Source organism: Oncorhynchus mykiss, chromosome 5 (genome assembly GCF_013265735.2).
Source record: "Oncorhynchus mykiss isolate Arlee chromosome 5, USDA_OmykA_1.1, whole genome shotgun sequence".
In the NCBI taxonomy this organism is placed as follows: domain Eukaryota; kingdom Metazoa; phylum Chordata; class Actinopteri; order Salmoniformes; family Salmonidae; genus Oncorhynchus; species Oncorhynchus mykiss.
Genome location: NC_048569.1, coordinates 63,543,674 through 63,563,270, shown reverse-complemented (window position 1 = coordinate 63,563,270; position 19,597 = coordinate 63,543,674). Strand labels below are relative to the sequence as shown.

Sequence of the window (19,597 nt, the reverse complement as noted above, 5' to 3'; positions counted from 1 at the left end):
ACTTTTAGTACCCAGGATTCTGTAATTATTCCCTGCGAGTATGCTAGTGCATAACCCATCCCCCCATCCATACATTCACACATTGGTCTATAAACATCCACACGTACAGTGGATTACAGGGGGCTGTGGGGAATACTGATGATCATTATTTCTGTCATATTCATCATGTTTACATGGTTTAGAGCTGAATATTGTGCATTACTATTGGTATTAGCCTATCAATACACTCACAGAATACATACAGTATGTGCATCGTTGTTCATACAGTATGTGCAATATATGTATAGAACCAAATGCAAATTGTACACTATTGAGCCCGTATTCTGCCTTAAGGGCAGAATACCTACAGAAACAAACATATTGAAACATGGAATGTTATTCAGCAGACATTCCCATTATAAATGCCAAATTGGAGTTGATATCTAGGAGAAAGGTGACGACTGCAGATGAGGGGGCAATGAGCATGTCAGAGTGCCAATCATGGAAGCGCTCTCATTGCCCTCTGGCCACCACTAACCTCTTGACCCTGGCCATGGCCTAAAGGTTAAGGGTCACCAACAAGAGGATCACTGCTGGCCTGGCTGGAGAACCATCACCATAGCAACCCTGTCCCTGGGGAGGAAGAAAGGGAAAGGGCACTGGACTGCTCTAACATCTACCATCTCCCCCAACCAGGGGCTCCATCACATCTGTGCTGCTTTTAGAGATTTCCACTGCCCCTATGGCACACATTGGACTAGCAGAGAGTTGTATCCTTAGGCTTACAGTAGGAAATGTAGACACAAGCCATCTAGTAAGTGACCATTATCATGATCTATTTCCAATCAAATGAGGATTGGGAGTGACACTCTCAAGCAATCTGATACTCTCCCAGAGAGAAAGGGCTGATCTCTTGAGATTCTCATCTGACAACAAATGGACATTTGTATCTTGTTCTGTGAAGTATTGTTTTCCTTGTCTTACTAAGATGTCTTGTTATGTCTCTTATATTGTATACCCAGAAAATGACATGCAAGTCTAAATACTGCGCATGTAGGATTTCAATATAGTGCGATGAACATGAGGCCCACTGAAATATTTGTTCCAAATGATCGAAACAACGTTGAAGTTTACTGGCATCTTGCGTCATCTAGAGGCGAAATATCATATTGCTCTTTATGCAGCGCGGCACAATTGGTCCTTCACCGTCTCCGCTCTCCTCACTGCTCCTCCCGCAGAAAAAAATAATTCGGTCTGCCTCAGTCTCCCGGGAGCACCGGTCGATGCCTCGTCCTACCATATGTCTGAGCCCAGCTGCCAATCAACAGGTCAACGCGACCTCGGGGAGAGAGGGAGGGTTGTTGGGAGAGATCAAACAGTGTACCTCAGGGATGACAGATGCAGATGAAAAGAAAGGCAATAAAACATTGCTTCAAAGATGGCAACGGTGCACTGGGAAGCAAATTATTGTTAACAATAATGTGTAGAATAGCGCCTTGCATTCATGATGATCGATTGACTATTATGGGGCTTTTGATGCTCAGGCAGCCTGGGCTATTATTCCTACGCCATAGAGATAGGGGTTATGGTGCCAGCATAATGCTGATGTCTAATCTACCTGTTTCTATCTATTCAACAGCTTTACAAAACGTTGTTTCGACCTTTTCCAAAGTAATTGTTGGTCTATAACTATTCAAGAGTCCTCAAAATTGCGTAATTCTGTGTAAATTCATTCTATAGGTCGTGCATAATTCAGGTACATTTAAACCTTGACTAAATTTGGGTAATGTAAATGTTGACCAATTAAAATAATCTAACAGTTTTGACATGTTTATTGAAAGCATATGTTTATATTTTTGGCGGTGAAGTTGTGCTTCCTGTCTTATCAGTCACATCCACAGTTTGAATGTCCTTTTTGAAGCTCTGTGGAGTCAGACATCAACCAATGTTTTGTCAACATTCATCAATAATGTCTCTTGTCAATCCACAATCAATCCAGGAGACACTACGACAGAGCAATAAAAGCAGCTTTGGAATGCTATAATGTGGCCATAACATGGCCATACGTTTTCATCATCATCATCACAGCAGGACTCATCTTCTTACCTCACTCTCAGATTTGTTAATCAGGAGCAAATCGTGGGCAGTAATCCCAGGCCCCCTGCACCCTTCCGCCTATCCTATTAGATTAAGGAGATACAGCACACAACCTAACACGCCTCCCTCTGCCGTGGCCCTACAAGCTGCGGCTACACTGACAGCCTTGGTCAACTTAAACACATAACTTGTGGCCATAATGCGTTGAATGGAGACATTCTTTAGTAAACGGAAAAATCTGATGTTGATGGACGTTCACATATTCCTAACATGTCTGGCATCTAGTTGTGTGCCGCAATGAGTTACGAAACAGCTGAAAGAATGACAATAGGAGTAATGCTTGAATGGAACATTGCATTCACCCTCAATTTGGGTGTACATCATTACTAACACTGTAACAACTTGTCAACATGTCTTTTGTGTTGAGATTTAATTTTTTTTTTTTTAAAGGTGGTTCAGCATACATGTAGCCCAGTGTGTGTGTGTGTGTGTGTGTGTGTGTGTGTGTGTGCGCGCTGTAATGGAAAACTGTAATTTATACAGTAATTTTAAGTATTATTAACAGTAAAAAAAAAAACACAAACATTTACTGCATCATACTGTAAATTATAATACATTGTGGGAAAACTGCTGTATTTTGAATGATACTGTAATTCCACCCCACAGAATACAGTACCGTACCAGACTGCCCAAACTATTTTGACCACTAGTGGGTGCATGGGATTGTTGTTTCTGGCGTATTGACATATTTTGAGATGTGCCTTATAAGAGAAAATATTTGTTGCAGTGAGAATGCTCTAGCAATTTAACTCCTATGTGGTACAGTGCACCATCAATTTAAATTGTATAGGGGACAGATTGGAGTGGCAGCAAGTCTTAAACCTTAAATGGTTAAGCATTTTGCCATATCTTTCTGGTCTGTTTCTCCTTAAGTCGCTGCCTGTTTGGAAACCATTTGTTAAGGCCTCTAGAAGTGCAAGTGATATAAAACACCAAATATTCATTAATATGCTGTAATGCATAAGCACTTTACCTACATTCTAAAAAGAAAAGGTTCCTGGAGTATCCTTTAGGGGTTCTTCAAATTGAAACTGTGGGGGAACCCCTATGAGTTCTTCGAAGAACCTTTGAAAACGTTTCTTCAAAGAACCCTTTTTCATGGATCCTCAAATAACCTTTTGAATAACCTTTTTGGGGGAGTTTTCAGTGCCAAGAACCCTAAGGTTCTTCTAAGAACTTTGAGGATTGTTGAACGCTTGTTGAACCCCTCATTTTTTTGAGTGTAACAGCCAACCTGCTTGCACCAATCCCATATTATTACAAACAAATACTGTGAAACACAAGCCTCTCCCCTCAATAAATGTCATTCATCCATTCATTCATTCATTCTGATTAAGGTTGCATTTACTTTTACAGTATAACACAGTCAATACAATACAGTCACAGTACTTGCTTTGATACCATATTTCTATTACAGTAGGTGTAATATTAAATACAGAATTGTACTTGCCACCAAGCTGCCAGTATATTACTGTCAAATTAATGGTTACCCCTTTACAGTGTGTGTGTGTTTGTGTGATAGATGCAACCTGTTCAAAGCCTTGTTTCCTGCCAGCATGCAGAAAACATATGCAACAGAAGTAAAGCCCTAAAGCTTGCGAATTGAAGAGGATTTAATACAGAGTGCAATTCATGGGAATTAAACAAATTAGTGGTCCAATTAGCTTGTCCACAATGAACAGAGAGATTTGGTGAACAAAAATTAATTAGATGGATTTGTCATCGCTCTAATAAACAGAGAAGAAAATGGGGTTTTGACATGTTTGTCCACTGTATTTTTGTCTTTTCCCATAAATAAAGACATTCTCTTTTCTTTTTAGAATGTACTCTAATCTACCTTTCAGATGTATTGCCTCATCCAAATTTCCAATAATTGGTAAGCAAAAACTGCACATGAATTGACATAAACAAGCAGTATCAAAAGTCGATCTCTGACCTAATCCACTCAACAACAAAAAAAAAAACTCAAGAATTGTGAATTTAAATGCCAACCTTTGGAAATTACATCTCAGTTTCCTATCGATGGAATAACTGACAGCTGATGATTGACTTTTCTTTTTTTATGATAATCTTGTTGTATTCTCCAGATATAATTATCTGACCATGCTACTGCATATTTTAACACTTTTTGCCCTTTGATAAAGAAATATGGAGCCAGTTCTCTATACATTCTCAGACCGGTATAAAGATCAGTATTATTGTATATGGTATAATATACCTTTCACATTTCCAGTTGAACTGTTGTTTCTGATTGGACTCGTCCCCTTATATCTTTTACTTGTTGTTGCCAGTGAAGACTTTGACAATGGTCCCCTTTACACGCTCATACCTGCACCTTCACTTCTCCGCGCCACCCACTCCCCCGACCCTTCTGCCACCTCCTTCCCTTTACCTCCCTCCCCCTTCCGTTCCCTACCCTCCCTTCCCCCTCACCTCACCTCCTGCAGTGTCTCCTCAGCACAGGAACGGTAACAGATTACACTGTGTGATAAGCTTCCTATTTTTTGAAACTCCTTGGGATCTCTGGGATTATCCGGGTGCTTATCCCCTGAGTCGACTTTGGGAAGCCTGCTTTAGTCTCTTAGGGCACAAGATTTGGCATCCCGGCATCTCTGACTAATTAGCATCTAAACTAGGCCGGGCTTCAGGAGTGGGCTCACTTTTAACACCCTGAATCCACACACAACCACACATTGGAACACACAGGAACACACAACCACAAAAATACACACAGACACACAAAGGTAGAAGCACGCATGCACGTATTCAAGCATACACATGCACAGTTAATGAACTGTACCACCTGGAGTACCAAATGTCTTCTCAGAACAGTCATCTGTACAGTACTATGTCAGTACAGTCATCTGTACGGTACAATATTCTGTACATACTGTATAAGTTACTGTAAAGCACGGGTTGGAACCAAAAATATTTTTCATTCTGAACAGAACCATTCTTTTTTGTTGTTTCATTCCACTGTTCCGACCAGCGAAATAAAGTTCTGAACCAGTGTTTATCGTTCCGTTCTGTTCGTTTTCTTTACATTTAGCTCTAAATGACATTTCTTCACCAATCAGTGCGGATAGAGTAGCTTGCTGTAGAGTGGGTAAGCGATTGAATCTGTACACGAAAGTCGTTTAGAGCAAATTGTATTTTGCCGTAACAGCATAGTTGAATCATAATGAAAGACAAACTCACACACTGTGCTACCAGTCACAGTGTAGGGCACGAGATGCAACTGAAATGTTGAGGGTGAGGATGGAGGAAGCTTCCCTTGAAGCAATGGACATTTTGTTATCTGAATTAGGCCCACAGAATTATACCTACGGAGGAGGAACTTCTATAGAGGAACTTCAAATGTCTTTGAACTTCTGAGTTGGTTTAAAGTTGGACCAGAGCAAGCGTTAGCTAGCTAGCTTGTGTGTGCATAGCGGCACTAGAAATAAAAACACATCTTACCTTTTTGTAGTTAATAAATCCAAATGTGAAGCGTGATAACTATAGTATCCTTAACTAGCATTGAAAAAGTCAACCTATTCTTCTCTAATTTAACATCTCTCCCTAATTTCTGAATTACGCTTGTACCATTGTCAGTAGGCTTCAGTAACCTATGTTTCAGAGGGGAGGGGCAGGTAGCCTACACACACGCACACCTACTAGCAAAGATTTCTAGTTGTCAGACAGACGCTGGAATACGTTTCAGAGTGAAGGCTTTACGTAGGGGCTTTGTTGGCACTTTGTTTGTTGTGTGGGACTGAACAAAATGCCCAGAATGTTAGTAACCGGTTCCCATGCTTTTAAAATAACGGTTCTGTTCCAGAACAGTATAGATCACTTTTTTTTCAGTTAGCGTTCTGTTCTTCAAATCATTTTGTTAGTTTCCGGTTTTTGGTCAACCAGTTCCAACCCTTGCTGTAAAGTGCTTTATTTATAGATTTAAAATATTCTCATTCTGTGTAAGCATTTCTCATGTTTGACAGAAATCATTGACACATTGTTGGTTAGGTTTTTTTGTTTATTTATTTGAAATTGTTGAAGATATATAAAATAATGCAATGTGTTCATCAATATATTTACAATTCTATTTCTTCATATACAGTACTCATCAAATACAATATACATAATATTACAGTACAAATCTGGTGTATCACATTTCAAACAATAAATAGTGCAATATAGTACTTTGGTGCTTTGGTACTCTTATTTGTGCCAGCTAGCCACAGATTTCACAGTCATACTCAATACATCTCTCTCAGCCACCTGTCATACAAAGAGTAGTTCAACATCAAACATGTATCCAATTCTATGTGGTGCTATTGAACCGGAGCGTGGAGGGATGGGTGTCGTCTGACATACTGGCTAGCCCAGCTCCAATACATCCTGGCTGAGAGGCAGGACAGAGGGTGGGCCATGGAGAGAGGGTGGGCTGGGGGGCAGCACCAGCACGGCACCCCCCTGGGCCTGTTGAGGGGGTAATAGGGTGCGTGCAGGGTATACGGGAGCTGTCCTGTCACCCTGCGGATCCTGCGGCGAGCTCGGCGGCGATGGTAGTCCCCATTGGAGAAGTCCTGGAAGTTAGCGGGGTGGATGGCCCAGAAATGGCCTTTACCATTGTCACTCCGACCAGCCTTCACAAAGCATTCGTTCAGAGACAGGTTGTGTCTGACGCTGTTCCTCCAGTTCTTATCCTATAGGACAACAATAATGTTCACATATGAGACATGAAGAATAAAGGTGATTCATGAACTAAGTGTTGTATGTGGCCCTGGAACAGAAATGATCCAACATCATCCTTGTACTCAATTATTAGAAACCAAAAATGGCATTCCCTCATGGCTGAATCCACCGTATACATTGTACAGAGAACATTAACAATTTTCCCTTGCATTTATTTCATTGGTGCCAGGCCATGTAAAGGGCCATAGTGACGATTGGTTATGGTTGTTTGAGTTGACTGACTGACGAAACCACCACCTTCACCTTGTTTGATTCCCCTAATCCCATGAGGTAAACCTGTTGTTACACCTGTTAAAGAGCTAGTTTTAGTTCTTAACCCGTTGCGGCTATCAACAGAATTACCTGCAGCCTTTAGGTTACTCAGTTAGACCTTCCATGCAACAACATAATCAGCTGAGCCAGGTTCATGCATGCAGTAATTCTACCCATTACCGTGCCAGATCACCCTTTTTCAACAGTTCACAATGGGAATATAGTGAAAAGAGAAAACGGCAGATATACTTTTTTCACACTCTTTATTTTAAGATGCTGTCTTTTGACTACAGTGGAGGATGTGCGTAATGAATAGTACTTTAGGTTTTTGGAAACTTTCCACACACTAGTCATTTCTTGATCAAACAGCTTTGCAAATGTTTTTCTCATGAGCATCTAATGTTATGCAGTTAAATTGATTAGAATTACAGACTATTGCCAATACAGGGAGCTGGCAATGTAAATTCCAATTCAATTCAGTCCGTGTTTGAAGTGAACTGAAATAGAATTTCAAGAACCAAAAACAATCGGCTTTGAAAATAAATGGCACTCTTTTCAATTCCGAATTGGAATGTACCTCCTGAATTGAAATTAAACTGATCCCAACCCTAGTTCAGACAAATATTCCACTTGGAATGAACCCTGAATTGAATCACTTGGACATACCTTGCTCTTGAAGTAGGGGTAGCTATCCATGATCCAGTGATAGATGTCACACAACAACAGCTTCTTCTCCTCTGAAGCAAGTATGGCCATAGAGATAAGGGCGATGTAGGACTGGGTGGGCTTGTCCCGTGGACTGTCTGTAGTGGTCGCCTCTTGATCTTCTTTCACTTTGACCTCCTCCTCCTCTTCATCCTCCTCCTCTGACCCCTCTTCTCCTTCGGGCCCCTTCTCAGGGCTCCCAAGTTCGATACTTTCCCTCTCTGAGAGGATGTCAGGACTCCGCTCCTCCACTGGACTATGAGAGGTCTGCTCTGCTGGGGGACTCTTTGCCTCCTCTCTCATGCTCTTACTGTCCTTGTTGTACAGCAGGTAGTCTATGGTGAAGCGTAGTCCCAAGCGCTCCCGGCCAGTGTTGCAGCTGCTTCTGTCCTCCATGGGCCTTCTTGGACTTTTAAGGCAGTTGCTAACACTTTAAATGTAGATGACCTATTTCCACCACAATATAATCCTCAGATTCTTCACAGATGTTTTTGTTGCTCAGTTTCCCAGTGCTGGTCTATGACACTGCTGTGCATCAAGTAAGATGCCTCTCTCCAATGTACTTTGGGCTAAGTAAGTTAATGACTGCAGTCTCTTTGGTCACAAGATCAAGTTAGGACAATTAAATGGGATAGTCCCAATTTACCCTGATTGTTTGGTAACTCAACTCAATGTGATGCCAAAGCCTGTATAGGTTAAGGACAATCAAACGTGTTATACCACATTGATCTGATAGAAGAAGAAGAAAATGAAGGAAAAAAAGAATTTATGCAGTGTTATTTCCTTCCTCAAATGTATCTTGTGAAAACTAGATCAGAATGGATCAGAGTTGTGATGGTACCACTATTTAAACGTCTGTAAATGTTTCCCTCACAGTGAGGGGCAATAGAGACAGGAGAAGCAGAGGTAGGGGGTCTAATCAAGGCCGATTAATTTTATTAAACCACAGCAAATCTTTGTAATTATGGGAGATTAAACACTGATTTAGTAGGACATGGTGTTCAGAGGGTGCTTCAGCAGCACCAAAAGGCATTTAAACAGCATTATCCCTACTTAAATGGGTTTGGACGGAGGATGCTCCGTATAGTGCACATTATCAGAGTTACTGTAAGAGATTCTGTTATAAAACAGTAGTACATTTGCCATAAATTAGGTACTATAATACAAAAAACATCACTACAGCATGATGCTGCCACCTCCATGCTTTACCGTAGGGATGGGGCAAGGTTTCCTCCAGAAGTGAAGCTTGGCATTCAGGCCTTGTTTTCATCAGACCAAAGAAATGGGCTGTCATGTGCCTTTTACCCGAGGAGTTGCTTCCGACCAGCCACTCTACCATAAAGGCCTGATTGGTGGAGTGCTTCTGAGATGGTTGTCCTTCTGGAAGGTTCTTCCATCTCCACAGAGGAAATCTGGAGCTATGTCAGAGAGACATCGGGTTCTTGGTCACCTCCCTGACCAAGGCCCTTCTCCCCTGATTGCTCTGAATACTTATGTAAATAATGTATTTCTGTATTTTATTTGTTATAAATTAGCAAACCTTTCTAAAAACCTGTTTTCACTTTGTCATTAATGGGATTGATGAGGGAAAAATAATTTAATCCATTTTAGAATAAGGCTGTAATGTAACAAAATGTGGACTACTTTCCAAATGCACTGTACAGGCTAATGACAGAAGAGAAGCTGCATGTATGTAACTATAGACAAGTTGAGTGACGAACAGCCAACCAAAATGTTGGACATTATAAGCAGAAACGTATCTAAATCAAACAAAAGAAATCCTGCACCCCCTGTCAAAAAATTATTTGGCCTGTTAACGGGTTAGGGTTGGGTGCTGGCCTATATTATTAATATTTTTTTCAGGGGGGTGCTGCAGCACCATCAGCACCCCTAATACCCACGGCTATGTAAAAAGATGTGGATTCGTTCATGCCTAAGTATAAAGGCTTAGATATGTCAGCATGTTGACACATACCCTTTCCAGAGTTAGAATATTCTACAAATACAGTGTCTTCAGAAAGTATTCATACCCCTTGACTTATGAAAATGTATTCTCACCCATCTACACACAATTACCCATAATGACAAAGTGAAAACATGTTTTTAGAAAAATGAAATAAATAAATATGTTATTTACATATTCACACCCCTGTAGAAACTCCTTTGGTAGCAGTTACAGTTGTGAGTCTTTCTGGGTAAGTCTCTAAGAGCTTTCCAGGCCTGGATTGTGCAACATTTGCCCGTTATTCTTTTCAGAATTCTTCAAGATCTTTCAAATTGGTTGTTGGCCATTAATAGAAAACCATTTTCAGATTTTGGAATAGATTTTCAGGTAGATTTAAGTCAAAATAGTAACTCGGCCACTCAGGAACATTCACTGTCTTCTTGGTAAGCAACAGTGTAGATTTTGGCTTTGTGTTTTAGCATACCCATAAGATGTTGCAGCCATCATTATACTTGAAAGTATGGAGAGTGGTACTCAGTAATATGTTGTATTGGATTTTTCCTAAACATAACATTTTGTATTCAGGATTTTGCTTTACCACATTTTTGCAGTATTACTTTAGTGCCTTGTTGCAAACAGGATGCCTGCATGTTTTGTATTAATTTTATTCTATACAGGACTCCTTCTTTTCCCTCCGTGTCAATTTAAAAAAACATTTTTATTTCACCTTTATTTAACCAGGTAGGCCGGTTGAGAACAAGTTCTCACAACTGTGACCTGGCCAAGATAAAGAAAAGCAGTGTGACAAAAACAACAACAACCACAACCAAGTCAAACGTTGTGAACTGAGAGCAAAGGACATTACTTTTAATTTTGGAGAAACTATCTTAGCTAGGAACTACCTCAGAGGACCAAAGTGGGTTCCTGCTACAGTCATTGCTCAGACTGGTTCTTTGTCCTACTGTACACTATCCAGCCTGCAGAGGACATCATCTGGAAAAGGCACACATATCAGTTACTGTTGAGTAAAGCCACACTGACAGAACTACCAGAGTGGTCCAGAACTGTTACTGGGTGACACCCTGACCCAGCAGTCGTCACCTAGGGCAGTGTTTCCGAACTCCAGTCCTCGAGTACCCCGAACAGTACACATTTTCACTGTAACCCTGGACAAACTCATCAAGGGCTTGATAATGATAATGGAGCTGGAAGAGATGGCTGCCGTTTTACGGTCCCCTAACCAATTGTGCTATTGTGTGTGTTTCTTTCACATTATTTGTAACTTAATTTGTACATAATGTTTCTGCCACGTCTCTTATGACTGAAAAGAGCTTCTAGATATCAGGACAGCAATTACTCACCTTGTCCTGGAAGATGATTTTTTCTTTAACGAGTCGAACGCAAAGGATTTACTTCAGACACCCGACAAGGCCCTCATCCCTGTCATTCTCAGGAGAAAGAGATAGAGATATTTGGACGTAGGTCAGGATGCCTTGTAAGGATCCGAAGGCGAGTGGGTAATCTGCCTTTACCATCAGTCCTATTAGCCAACGTACAATCATTGGATAATAAAATAGACGAAGTACGAGCACGTATATACTACAAACGGGCCATTAAAAACTGTATTATCTTATGTTTCACTGAGTCGTGGCTGAACAACGACATGAATAACATGAAGCTTGCAGATTTTAAGTTGCACCGGCAAGATAGAACAGCCACCTCTGGTAAGACAAGGGGTGGCGGTCTGAGTATATTTGTAAAAAAATACAGCTGGTGCACAAAATCTAATAGAGTGGAAGTCTCAAGGTTTTGCTCTCCTGAGGTAGAGTATCTCGTGATAAGCTGTGGACCACACTATTTACCAAGAGAGTTTCATCTATATTCTTCGTAGGTGTCTATTTACCACCACTAACTGATGCGGGCACTAGACTGCATTCAATGAGCTGTATACGGCCATAAGCAAACAGGAAAACACTCACCCAGAGGCGGCACTCCTAGTGGCCGGGGACTTTAATGCAGGGAAATTTTAATCCATATTACCTCATTTCTATCAGCATGTTAAATGTGCAACCAAAGGGAAAAAACTATAGTCCAACTTTACTCCGCACACAGAGACACATACAAAGCTTTCCCTAGCCCTCCATTTGGCAAATCTGACCATAATTCTATCCTCCTGATTCCTGCTTACAAGCTAAAACTAAAGCAGGAAGCACCAGTGACTTGGTCAATGAAGAAGTGGTCAGATGAAGCAGATGTTAAGCTACAGGACTGTTTTGCTAGCACAGACTGGAATATGTTCCAGGGATTCTTCTGATGGCATTGAGGAGTACACCACATCAGTCACTGGCTTCATCACAGATGACGTTGTCCCCACAGTGACTGTATGTACCCCAACCAGAAGCCAAGGAATACAGGCAACATCCGCACTGAGCTAAAAGCTAGAGCTGTCGCTTTCAAGGAGCGGGACTCTAACCCGGAAGCTTAAAATAAATCCCGCTATGCCCTCAGACAAACTATCAAACAGGCAAAGCGTCAATACAGGACTAAGATCGAATCGTACTACACCAGCCTCAATGCTCGTCGGATGTTGCAGGGCTTGAAAACTATTACAGACTACAAAGGGAAGCACAGCCGCGAGCTGCCCAGTGACACGAGCCTACCAGATGATAGAAATTACCTCTACGCTCGCTGTGAGGCAAGCAACACTGATGAGAGCATCAAATGTACGGATGACAGTGTGATTACGCTCTCCGTAGCGGATGAGAGTAAAACCTTTAAACAGGTCGACATTCGCAAGACAGATTACTAGGAAGTGAACTCTGAGCATGCGCTGACCAAGAGGCAAGTGTCTTCACTGACAACCTGTCCCTGACTAAGTCTGTAATACCAACATTTTTCAAGCAGACCGTCATAGTCCCTGTGCCCAAGAACACTAAGGTAACCTGCCCTTAATGACTACCGACCCGTAGCATTCACGTCTGTAGCCACGAAGTGCTTTGAAAGGCTGGTCATGGCTCACATCAACACCATAGTCCCAGAAACCCTAGACCCACTCCAATTTGCATACCTCCCCAACAGATCCACAGATGATGCCATCTCTATTGCACTCCACATTGCCCTTTCACACCTGTCCAAAAGGAACACCTATGTGAGAATGCTGTTCATTGACTACAGCTCAGTGTTCAACACCAGGGTGCCCACAAAGCTTATCACTAAGCTAAGGACCCTGGGACTAAACACCTCCCTCTGCAACTGGATCCTGGAATTCCTGACGGGCCGCCCCCAGGTGGTAAGGGCAGGCAACAACACATCCACCATGCTGATCCTCAAAACTGGGGCCTCTCAGGGGTGCATGCTCAATCCCCTCCTGTACTCCCTGTTCACTCATGACTGCATGGCCAGGCACAACTTCAACACCATCATTAAGTTTGCCGATGACACAATAGTGGTAGGCCTGATCACCAACGATGAGACAGCCTTTTGGGAGGAGGTCAGAGACCTGGCCGTGGGGTGCCAGGATAACAACCTCTCCCTCAATGTAATCAAGACAAAGGAGATGATTGTGGGCTACAGGAAAAAGAGGACGGAGTGCACCCACATTCTCATCGACGGTGCTGTAGTGGAGCAGGTTGAGAGCTTCAAGTTCCATGGTGTCCACATCACCAACAAACTGTCATGGTCCAAACACCAAGACAGTCGTGAAGAGGGCACAACAAAACCTATTCCCCCTCAGGAGACTAAAAAGATTTGGCAGCGTCAAGTCAAGGGCCAAAAGGCTTTTTGACAGCTTCTTCCCCCAAGCCATACGACTCCTGAACTGCTGATCAAATGGCGACCCATACTATTTGCATTGCCCCCCCTCCCCTTTTACGCTGCTGTTACTCTCTGTTTATCATCTATGCATAGTTACTTTAATTCTACCTACATGTACATATTACCTCTATGACCTCAACTAACCTGTGCCCTCGCACATTGACTCTGTACCAGTACTCCCTGTATATAGCCTCTATTACTAATATTTTACTGCTGCTCTTTAATTATTTTTGTGTTAAGTCAAATATATATAATTTAAAAACATAAAATAAAATAAAATAAAAAAATATATATATATATATTTAAAATTATATCTATTTTACTTAACACTTATTTTTCTTTAAACTACATTGTTGGTAAAAGGCTTGTAAGTAAGCATTTCAATGTAAGGTTGTATTTGGCACATCTGATTAATACCATTTGATTTGATTTGATTTGATTTGATGTGTAGTTGACAAGTTGAATCAGGTGTGCTTGTCCAGGGTCACAATACAAATGTGTACTGTTAGGGGTACTCAAGGACCAGGATTGGGAAACACTGACCTACAGTTGAGGCTCACAGTCACTTTCTCAGGACACTGACTCATCCGTACCCAAACAAGACTGTGACACAGGCTACTCACATGCCTACAGCTGTGTCAACGCCACAGTCTAAAGACGTTGTTGTTAAGAGTCAGGTTGACTGTCATTACCTTATGAAAGATAGGCAGGCACTAGAGGTTTTCACGGTTTCAACAGACACAAAATACTGAGATCCGAACCGGGACCCGAACAAGTCTGGGCCATGAATTCAGACTTTTGTCTCAGACCTGGTCGGATATAATTTCCACGGTCTCGGGTATGTGCAATTAAAATGGATTTACCGATTGGAACCAATTGGACCTGTCCTCTGTTAATTTAGTGTTTATGTGATGAGAACTATGTGAGCTTGTTATCTGTGACAGCCAATTGCAACTTAATAAAACGTATAGCTTGTGTCCAGCTGAAACTGGTTCTGGCTGCTACCTCACGTGTGCCTGCTGCTGAGAAGAGAGAGAGCGAGTAAAATGAGCCTTGGCCTCGGCTACTTTCATTTAAGTGATGAAAGTTAGAGCAGAAACAGTATAGTAAAAAGTATGGTGAAAAGAAGCCAACAAGGGAAATGTCCTCTGGGAAAAGTTTTAATATTTTAGTGGACAAAGATGAAAAGAACATTGTTGTGGCCAAATAGACTGTGTGTAAATCATTATTCAGATTTGATGCAATCTTCTAACTTGAATTTATTTATTTTAGTATTTATTAGAAATTGTGTAGTCATTATTATTATTATTGTAAATTGTTATTATTATTATTATTATTGTAGGCCTATGTAATCATCTGAACCAGTTCTTGAAATAGCCAATGCAATAAGTATTTTCTTTCAGTTTGTTGAGACATTTTTGTTGGCTAAATTACAGTACCAGTAAAAAGTTTGGACAAATCTTCTCATTCAAGGGTTTTTCTTCATTTGTACTATTTTCTACATTGTAGAATAATAGTGAAGACATCACAACTATGAAATAACACATATGGAATCATGTAGTAACCAAAAAAAGTGTTAAACAAATCTAAATATATTTGTTATTTTAGATTATTCAAAGCCACCCTTTGCCTTGATGACAGCTTTGCACACTCTTGGCTTTCTCTCAACCAGTTTAATGAAGAATGCTTTTCCAACAATCTTGAAGGAGTTCCCACATATGCTGAGCACTTGTTGGCTGCTTTTTCTTCACTCTGCAGTCCACTCTGCATTTCCAAACCATCTCAATTGGGTTAAGGATCCACCCCTTTTTTAAAATTTTGACATACCCTTTTATTCAATTTTGAGATACCCAAATCTAACTGCCTGTAGCTCAGGACCTGATGCAAGGATATGCATTTTCTTGATAACATTTGAAAGGAAACACTTTGAAGTTTGTGGAAATGTGAAAGGAATGTAGGATAATATGACACATTAGATCTGGTAAAAGATACAGTGCCTTGCGAAAGTATTCGGCCCCCTTGAACTTTGCGACCTTTTGCCACATTTCAGGCTTCAAACATAAAGATATAAAACTGTATTTCTTTGTGAAGAATCAACAACAAGTGGGTCACAATCATGAAGTGGAACGACATTTATTGGATATTTTAAACTTTTTTAACAAATCAAAAACTGAGAAATTGGGCGTGCAAAATTATTCAGCCCCTTTACTTTCAGTACAGCAAACTCTCTCCAGAAGTTCAGTGAGGATCTCTGAATGATCCAATGTTGACCTAAATGACTAATGATGATAAATACAATCCACCTGTGTGTAATCAAGTCTCCGTATAAATGCACCTGCACTCAGATAGTCTCAGAGGTCCGTTAAAAGCGCAGAGAGCATCATGAAGAACAAGGAACACACCAGGCAGGTCCGAGATACTGTTGTGAAGAAGTTTAAAGCCGGATTTGGATACAAAAAGATTTCCCAAGCTTTAAACATCCCAAGGAGCACTGTGCAAGCGATAATATTGAAATGGAAGGAGTATCAGACCACTGCAAATCTACCAAGACCTGGCCGTCCCTCTAAACTTTCAGCTCATACAAGGAGAAGACTGATCAGAGATGCAGCCAAGAGGCCCATGATCACTCTGGATGAACTGCAGAGATCTACAGCTGAGGTGGGAGACTCTGTCCATAGGACAACAATCAGTCGTATATTGCACAAATCTGGCCTTTATGGAAGAGTGGCAAGAAGAAAGCCATTTCTTAAAGATATCCATAAAAAGTGTTGTTTAAAGTTTGCCACAAGCCACCTGGGAGACACACCAAACACGTGGAAGAAGGTGCTCTGGTCAGATGAAACCAAAATTGAACTTTTTGGCAACAATGCAAAACGTTATGTTTGGCGTAAAAGCAACACAGCTGAACACACCATCCCCACTGTCAAACATGGTGGTGGCAGCATCATACTTTTCTTCAGCAGGGACAGGGAAGATGGTTAAAATTGATGGGAAGATGGATGGAGCCAAATACAGGACCATTCTGGAAGAAAACCTGATGGAGTCTGCAAAAGACCTGAGACTGGGACGGAGATTTGTCTTCCAACAAGACAATGATCCAAAACATAAAGCAAAATCTACAATGGAATGAATCAAAAATAAACATATCCAGGTGTTAGAATGGCCAAGTCAAAGTCCAGACCTGAATCCAATCGAGAATCTGTGGAAAGAACTGAAAACTGCTGTTCACAAATGCTCTCCATCCAACCTCACTGAGCTCGAGCTGTTTTGCAAGGAGGAATGGGAAAAAATGTCAGTCTCTCGATGTGCAAAACTGATAGAGACATACCCCAAGTGACTTACAGCTGTAATCGCAGCAAAAAAAAATGGCACCCCAGATGGGACAGCTCAACATTGAGAACTAACCAAAGCAAATATTTTGTGTGGAATTAAAACAATGGATTCACCCCAAGATAATGTGCTCATCCATTTCATACCTGTCAATGGGAATACACAGGGCCATTCTGACCATCAAGCTGACAACACAAATCATAATGGGAATGGAGATAATGGAGTTGATTTGGGCCAGAGCCCTGGGAATCTGAATGCTCGGTCTGGACCACAGGCCACAGGAGGTCTAACCAGTTACTCACTTATTGACATGGATCTGTGTGAAAGTACTGAGCCAGCCCTCCATCTGACACCCAACCTTCCTCCATTGTCTGGTTTATCTCCAGAGGTTGTAGTTTTACAACTTCAAGGTGACATCCTTGATATTCGTCGGACTCAACAACATCTCCAAACTCTTATCCACGATAAATTCCAATGTCTGAGGGAAGAGCAACAACAGAGTGCCATGGAATTCAGAAACTCACTGAGCACTCTAACCCACACACTGACAGAGCTCAGTGAGAGTGGAAGACGGGAAATTACTGGTGCCATGGACAGGCAGTTTGACTACCAACGAAACCAACTCACTGCCACTCTCCAATGGCGCCTGCAACATCATCACACTGAGGTCCTCAAGGACGTTAATTCTGTTTTTTCTCCCATGGCTAACACTGTAGACCACTTGCAAACAGAGCTCTCTAATTGTGTTAAAATGTTGGATGACGTGTCTGTGGACATGGCCTCCATTAGGCACAACTCCTTACACAGAGTTTCTCTAGTGTCCACTTCTGTTCAGACCACTGAGGGCCAAGCTGGCACCTCTGAAGAGCCAAGACAAGGACATGCTACAGCAACCCCTTGCAGGATGCAATCCACCATGCATCCTGGTGTTCATTTTCATTGTCCGATAACGCCCTCCCCCTCTACTTCCTCAATCCCTCCTAGCTCGTTTGTTCATGGTGAATTGAGTAGACGTCATGTGGGGGCGATGCCCATTAAATTGCAATTTCCCACCTTTGGGAAAAAAGATGACAGTCCGGATCCGCTAATGTACCTAGAAAGATGTCGTGACTTTCTTGCCCTCAATCCCCTGGCTGACGAAGAACTCCTTGCCACATTGAGGAATGTGTTGCATGGGACAGCTCGAGACTGGTGGGATGTGGCACGTCTCACCACTACCTCCTGGGCTGACTTTGAGGCCAAGTTTTCCTCTGCATTTCTGTCTGAGGACTACACAGATGAGCTGGCAGACAGAGTCAGGAATCGAGTGCAAAGAGAGAAAGAGAGTATCCGTGACTTTGCATACGGTTACCACTCCCTGTGCAGAAGGTGGAAACCTGGCATTGAGGAGGAAGAGGTCATTAAATTGATCTTGAAGAACATCAACCCACTACTAGCCAGTCAACTCCGAGAACGAGTCACCACTGTCGATGGACTGGTTCGCTTGGGACAGCAGTTTGAGAAGGACAGAGAATGCCAACAGCAATATGACCAAAGAAAGAAACAGTTACCCAAGACAGACCATCAACAACAGCTAGAGTCTCCAGCCAAGACCCCTCTCATGTTCTGTTGGAGATGTAGCCAAAAGGGACATTCTTCAGCTACATGTCCAAGACCGTATCAAGAAAACCCTTCCAGAAACCACAAATCACAACAGGCCAACACACCTAACTCTCTTCGCAGGAATGACCATCCTTCTCTGGGTGCTTTAACCAGAGCTGAAACCCCAAGAGTCACTGCCTACGCCCCCCCATCGACATCCCCTTCCTTTCAGTTCATACCGCACCAACTGGTGTTACCCCTGTCCATAGGCCCATGGACAGGAAGAGCCACCCTGGACACCGGGTCATCCTACACACTGCTCAATGAGAAACTGTGGAAGGAGGTTAAAGGTCCGCAATACAACTTGAAGCCGTGGACAGAAGGTCCACTCTATCTGGCTGATGGTGAGGCTAAACGACCACTTGGATGGAGTGAGGTAGAGTTCCGCCTGTGTAACCGCTCCTATATGATTCCTTCGGTTATCCTACAAACCAAGAACCTTGCTTTTCCTGTCGTGTTGGGAATTGATTTCATGTACTTCAGTAGTGTCCAGATTGATATAGCACACAATTGCTACTGGTTTCCATACAATCCGAGCAAGAAGCATTTCTTCCAATCAGAAGCTACGAAGTTACATGATTGGGGTTCAAATGTGGCAGTCTTCTCTGCCGTTGCTCCGTTACCACTAACCCTTGATAATCCTTCTGACGATCTCCTTTTACAGGCTGTAAGAAGAGCTCAGCTGGAACATCCAGAGGAGTTAAGGCTGTTGGAACAGCTGCAGAATAATGCTGATGTATGTACTTCAAGGCTAGGACGCACCGGGCTCCTGAAGCACAAAATATTCCTTACACAGGAAATGCCGATCAAGCAAAAGCCATATCGTTTGTCCCCAGCGAAGCTAATCATCCAAAAGGGACTCATTAATGATATGTTAACACAAGATATAATAGAACGTTCCTCCTCTCCTTGGGCTGCTCCTGTTGTCCTCATCCCAAAAAGGACTGGTGGTCTTAGATTTTGTGTGGACTATAGGAAGACCAACAATGTTTCCCAGACTGATGCCTATCCTCTTCCTACCATCCACGAGATCCTGGA

The 19,597-nt window shown here is 42.1% G+C and overlaps 1 protein-coding gene across 1 annotated transcript; it reads right to left on the bottom strand.

Annotated features, from left to right (window-relative positions):
• Positions 1 to 6,147: 6,147 nt before the first annotated feature.
• On the bottom strand, positions 6,148 to 8,633 carry foxq2 (forkhead box Q2). Its single transcript, XM_021601329.2, has 2 exons — positions 7,792 to 8,633; positions 6,148 to 6,824 (listed from the first exon to the last, which is right to left on the bottom strand). Exons 1-2 carry the CDS (start codon positions 8,224 to 8,226, stop codon positions 6,450 to 6,452), a joined length of 810 nt encoding a protein of 269 aa, XP_021457004.1. The 5' UTR covers positions 8,227 to 8,633; the 3' UTR covers positions 6,148 to 6,449.
• Between the last annotated feature and the right edge of the window lie 10,964 nt (positions 8,634 to 19,597).

What these genes read in the sequence shown, in the direction of transcription:
- foxq2 (XM_021601329.2), bottom strand. Translation starts at nt 8,226, where the DNA reads ATGGAGGACAGAAGCAGCTGCAACACTGGCCGGGAGCGCTTGGGACTA. An exon ending in ACCCCTACTTCAAGAGCAAG is followed by an intron (nt 6,825 to 7,791) that starts GTATGTCCAAGT and finishes GTTGTCCTATAG; the next exon opens with GATAAGAACTGGAGGAACAG.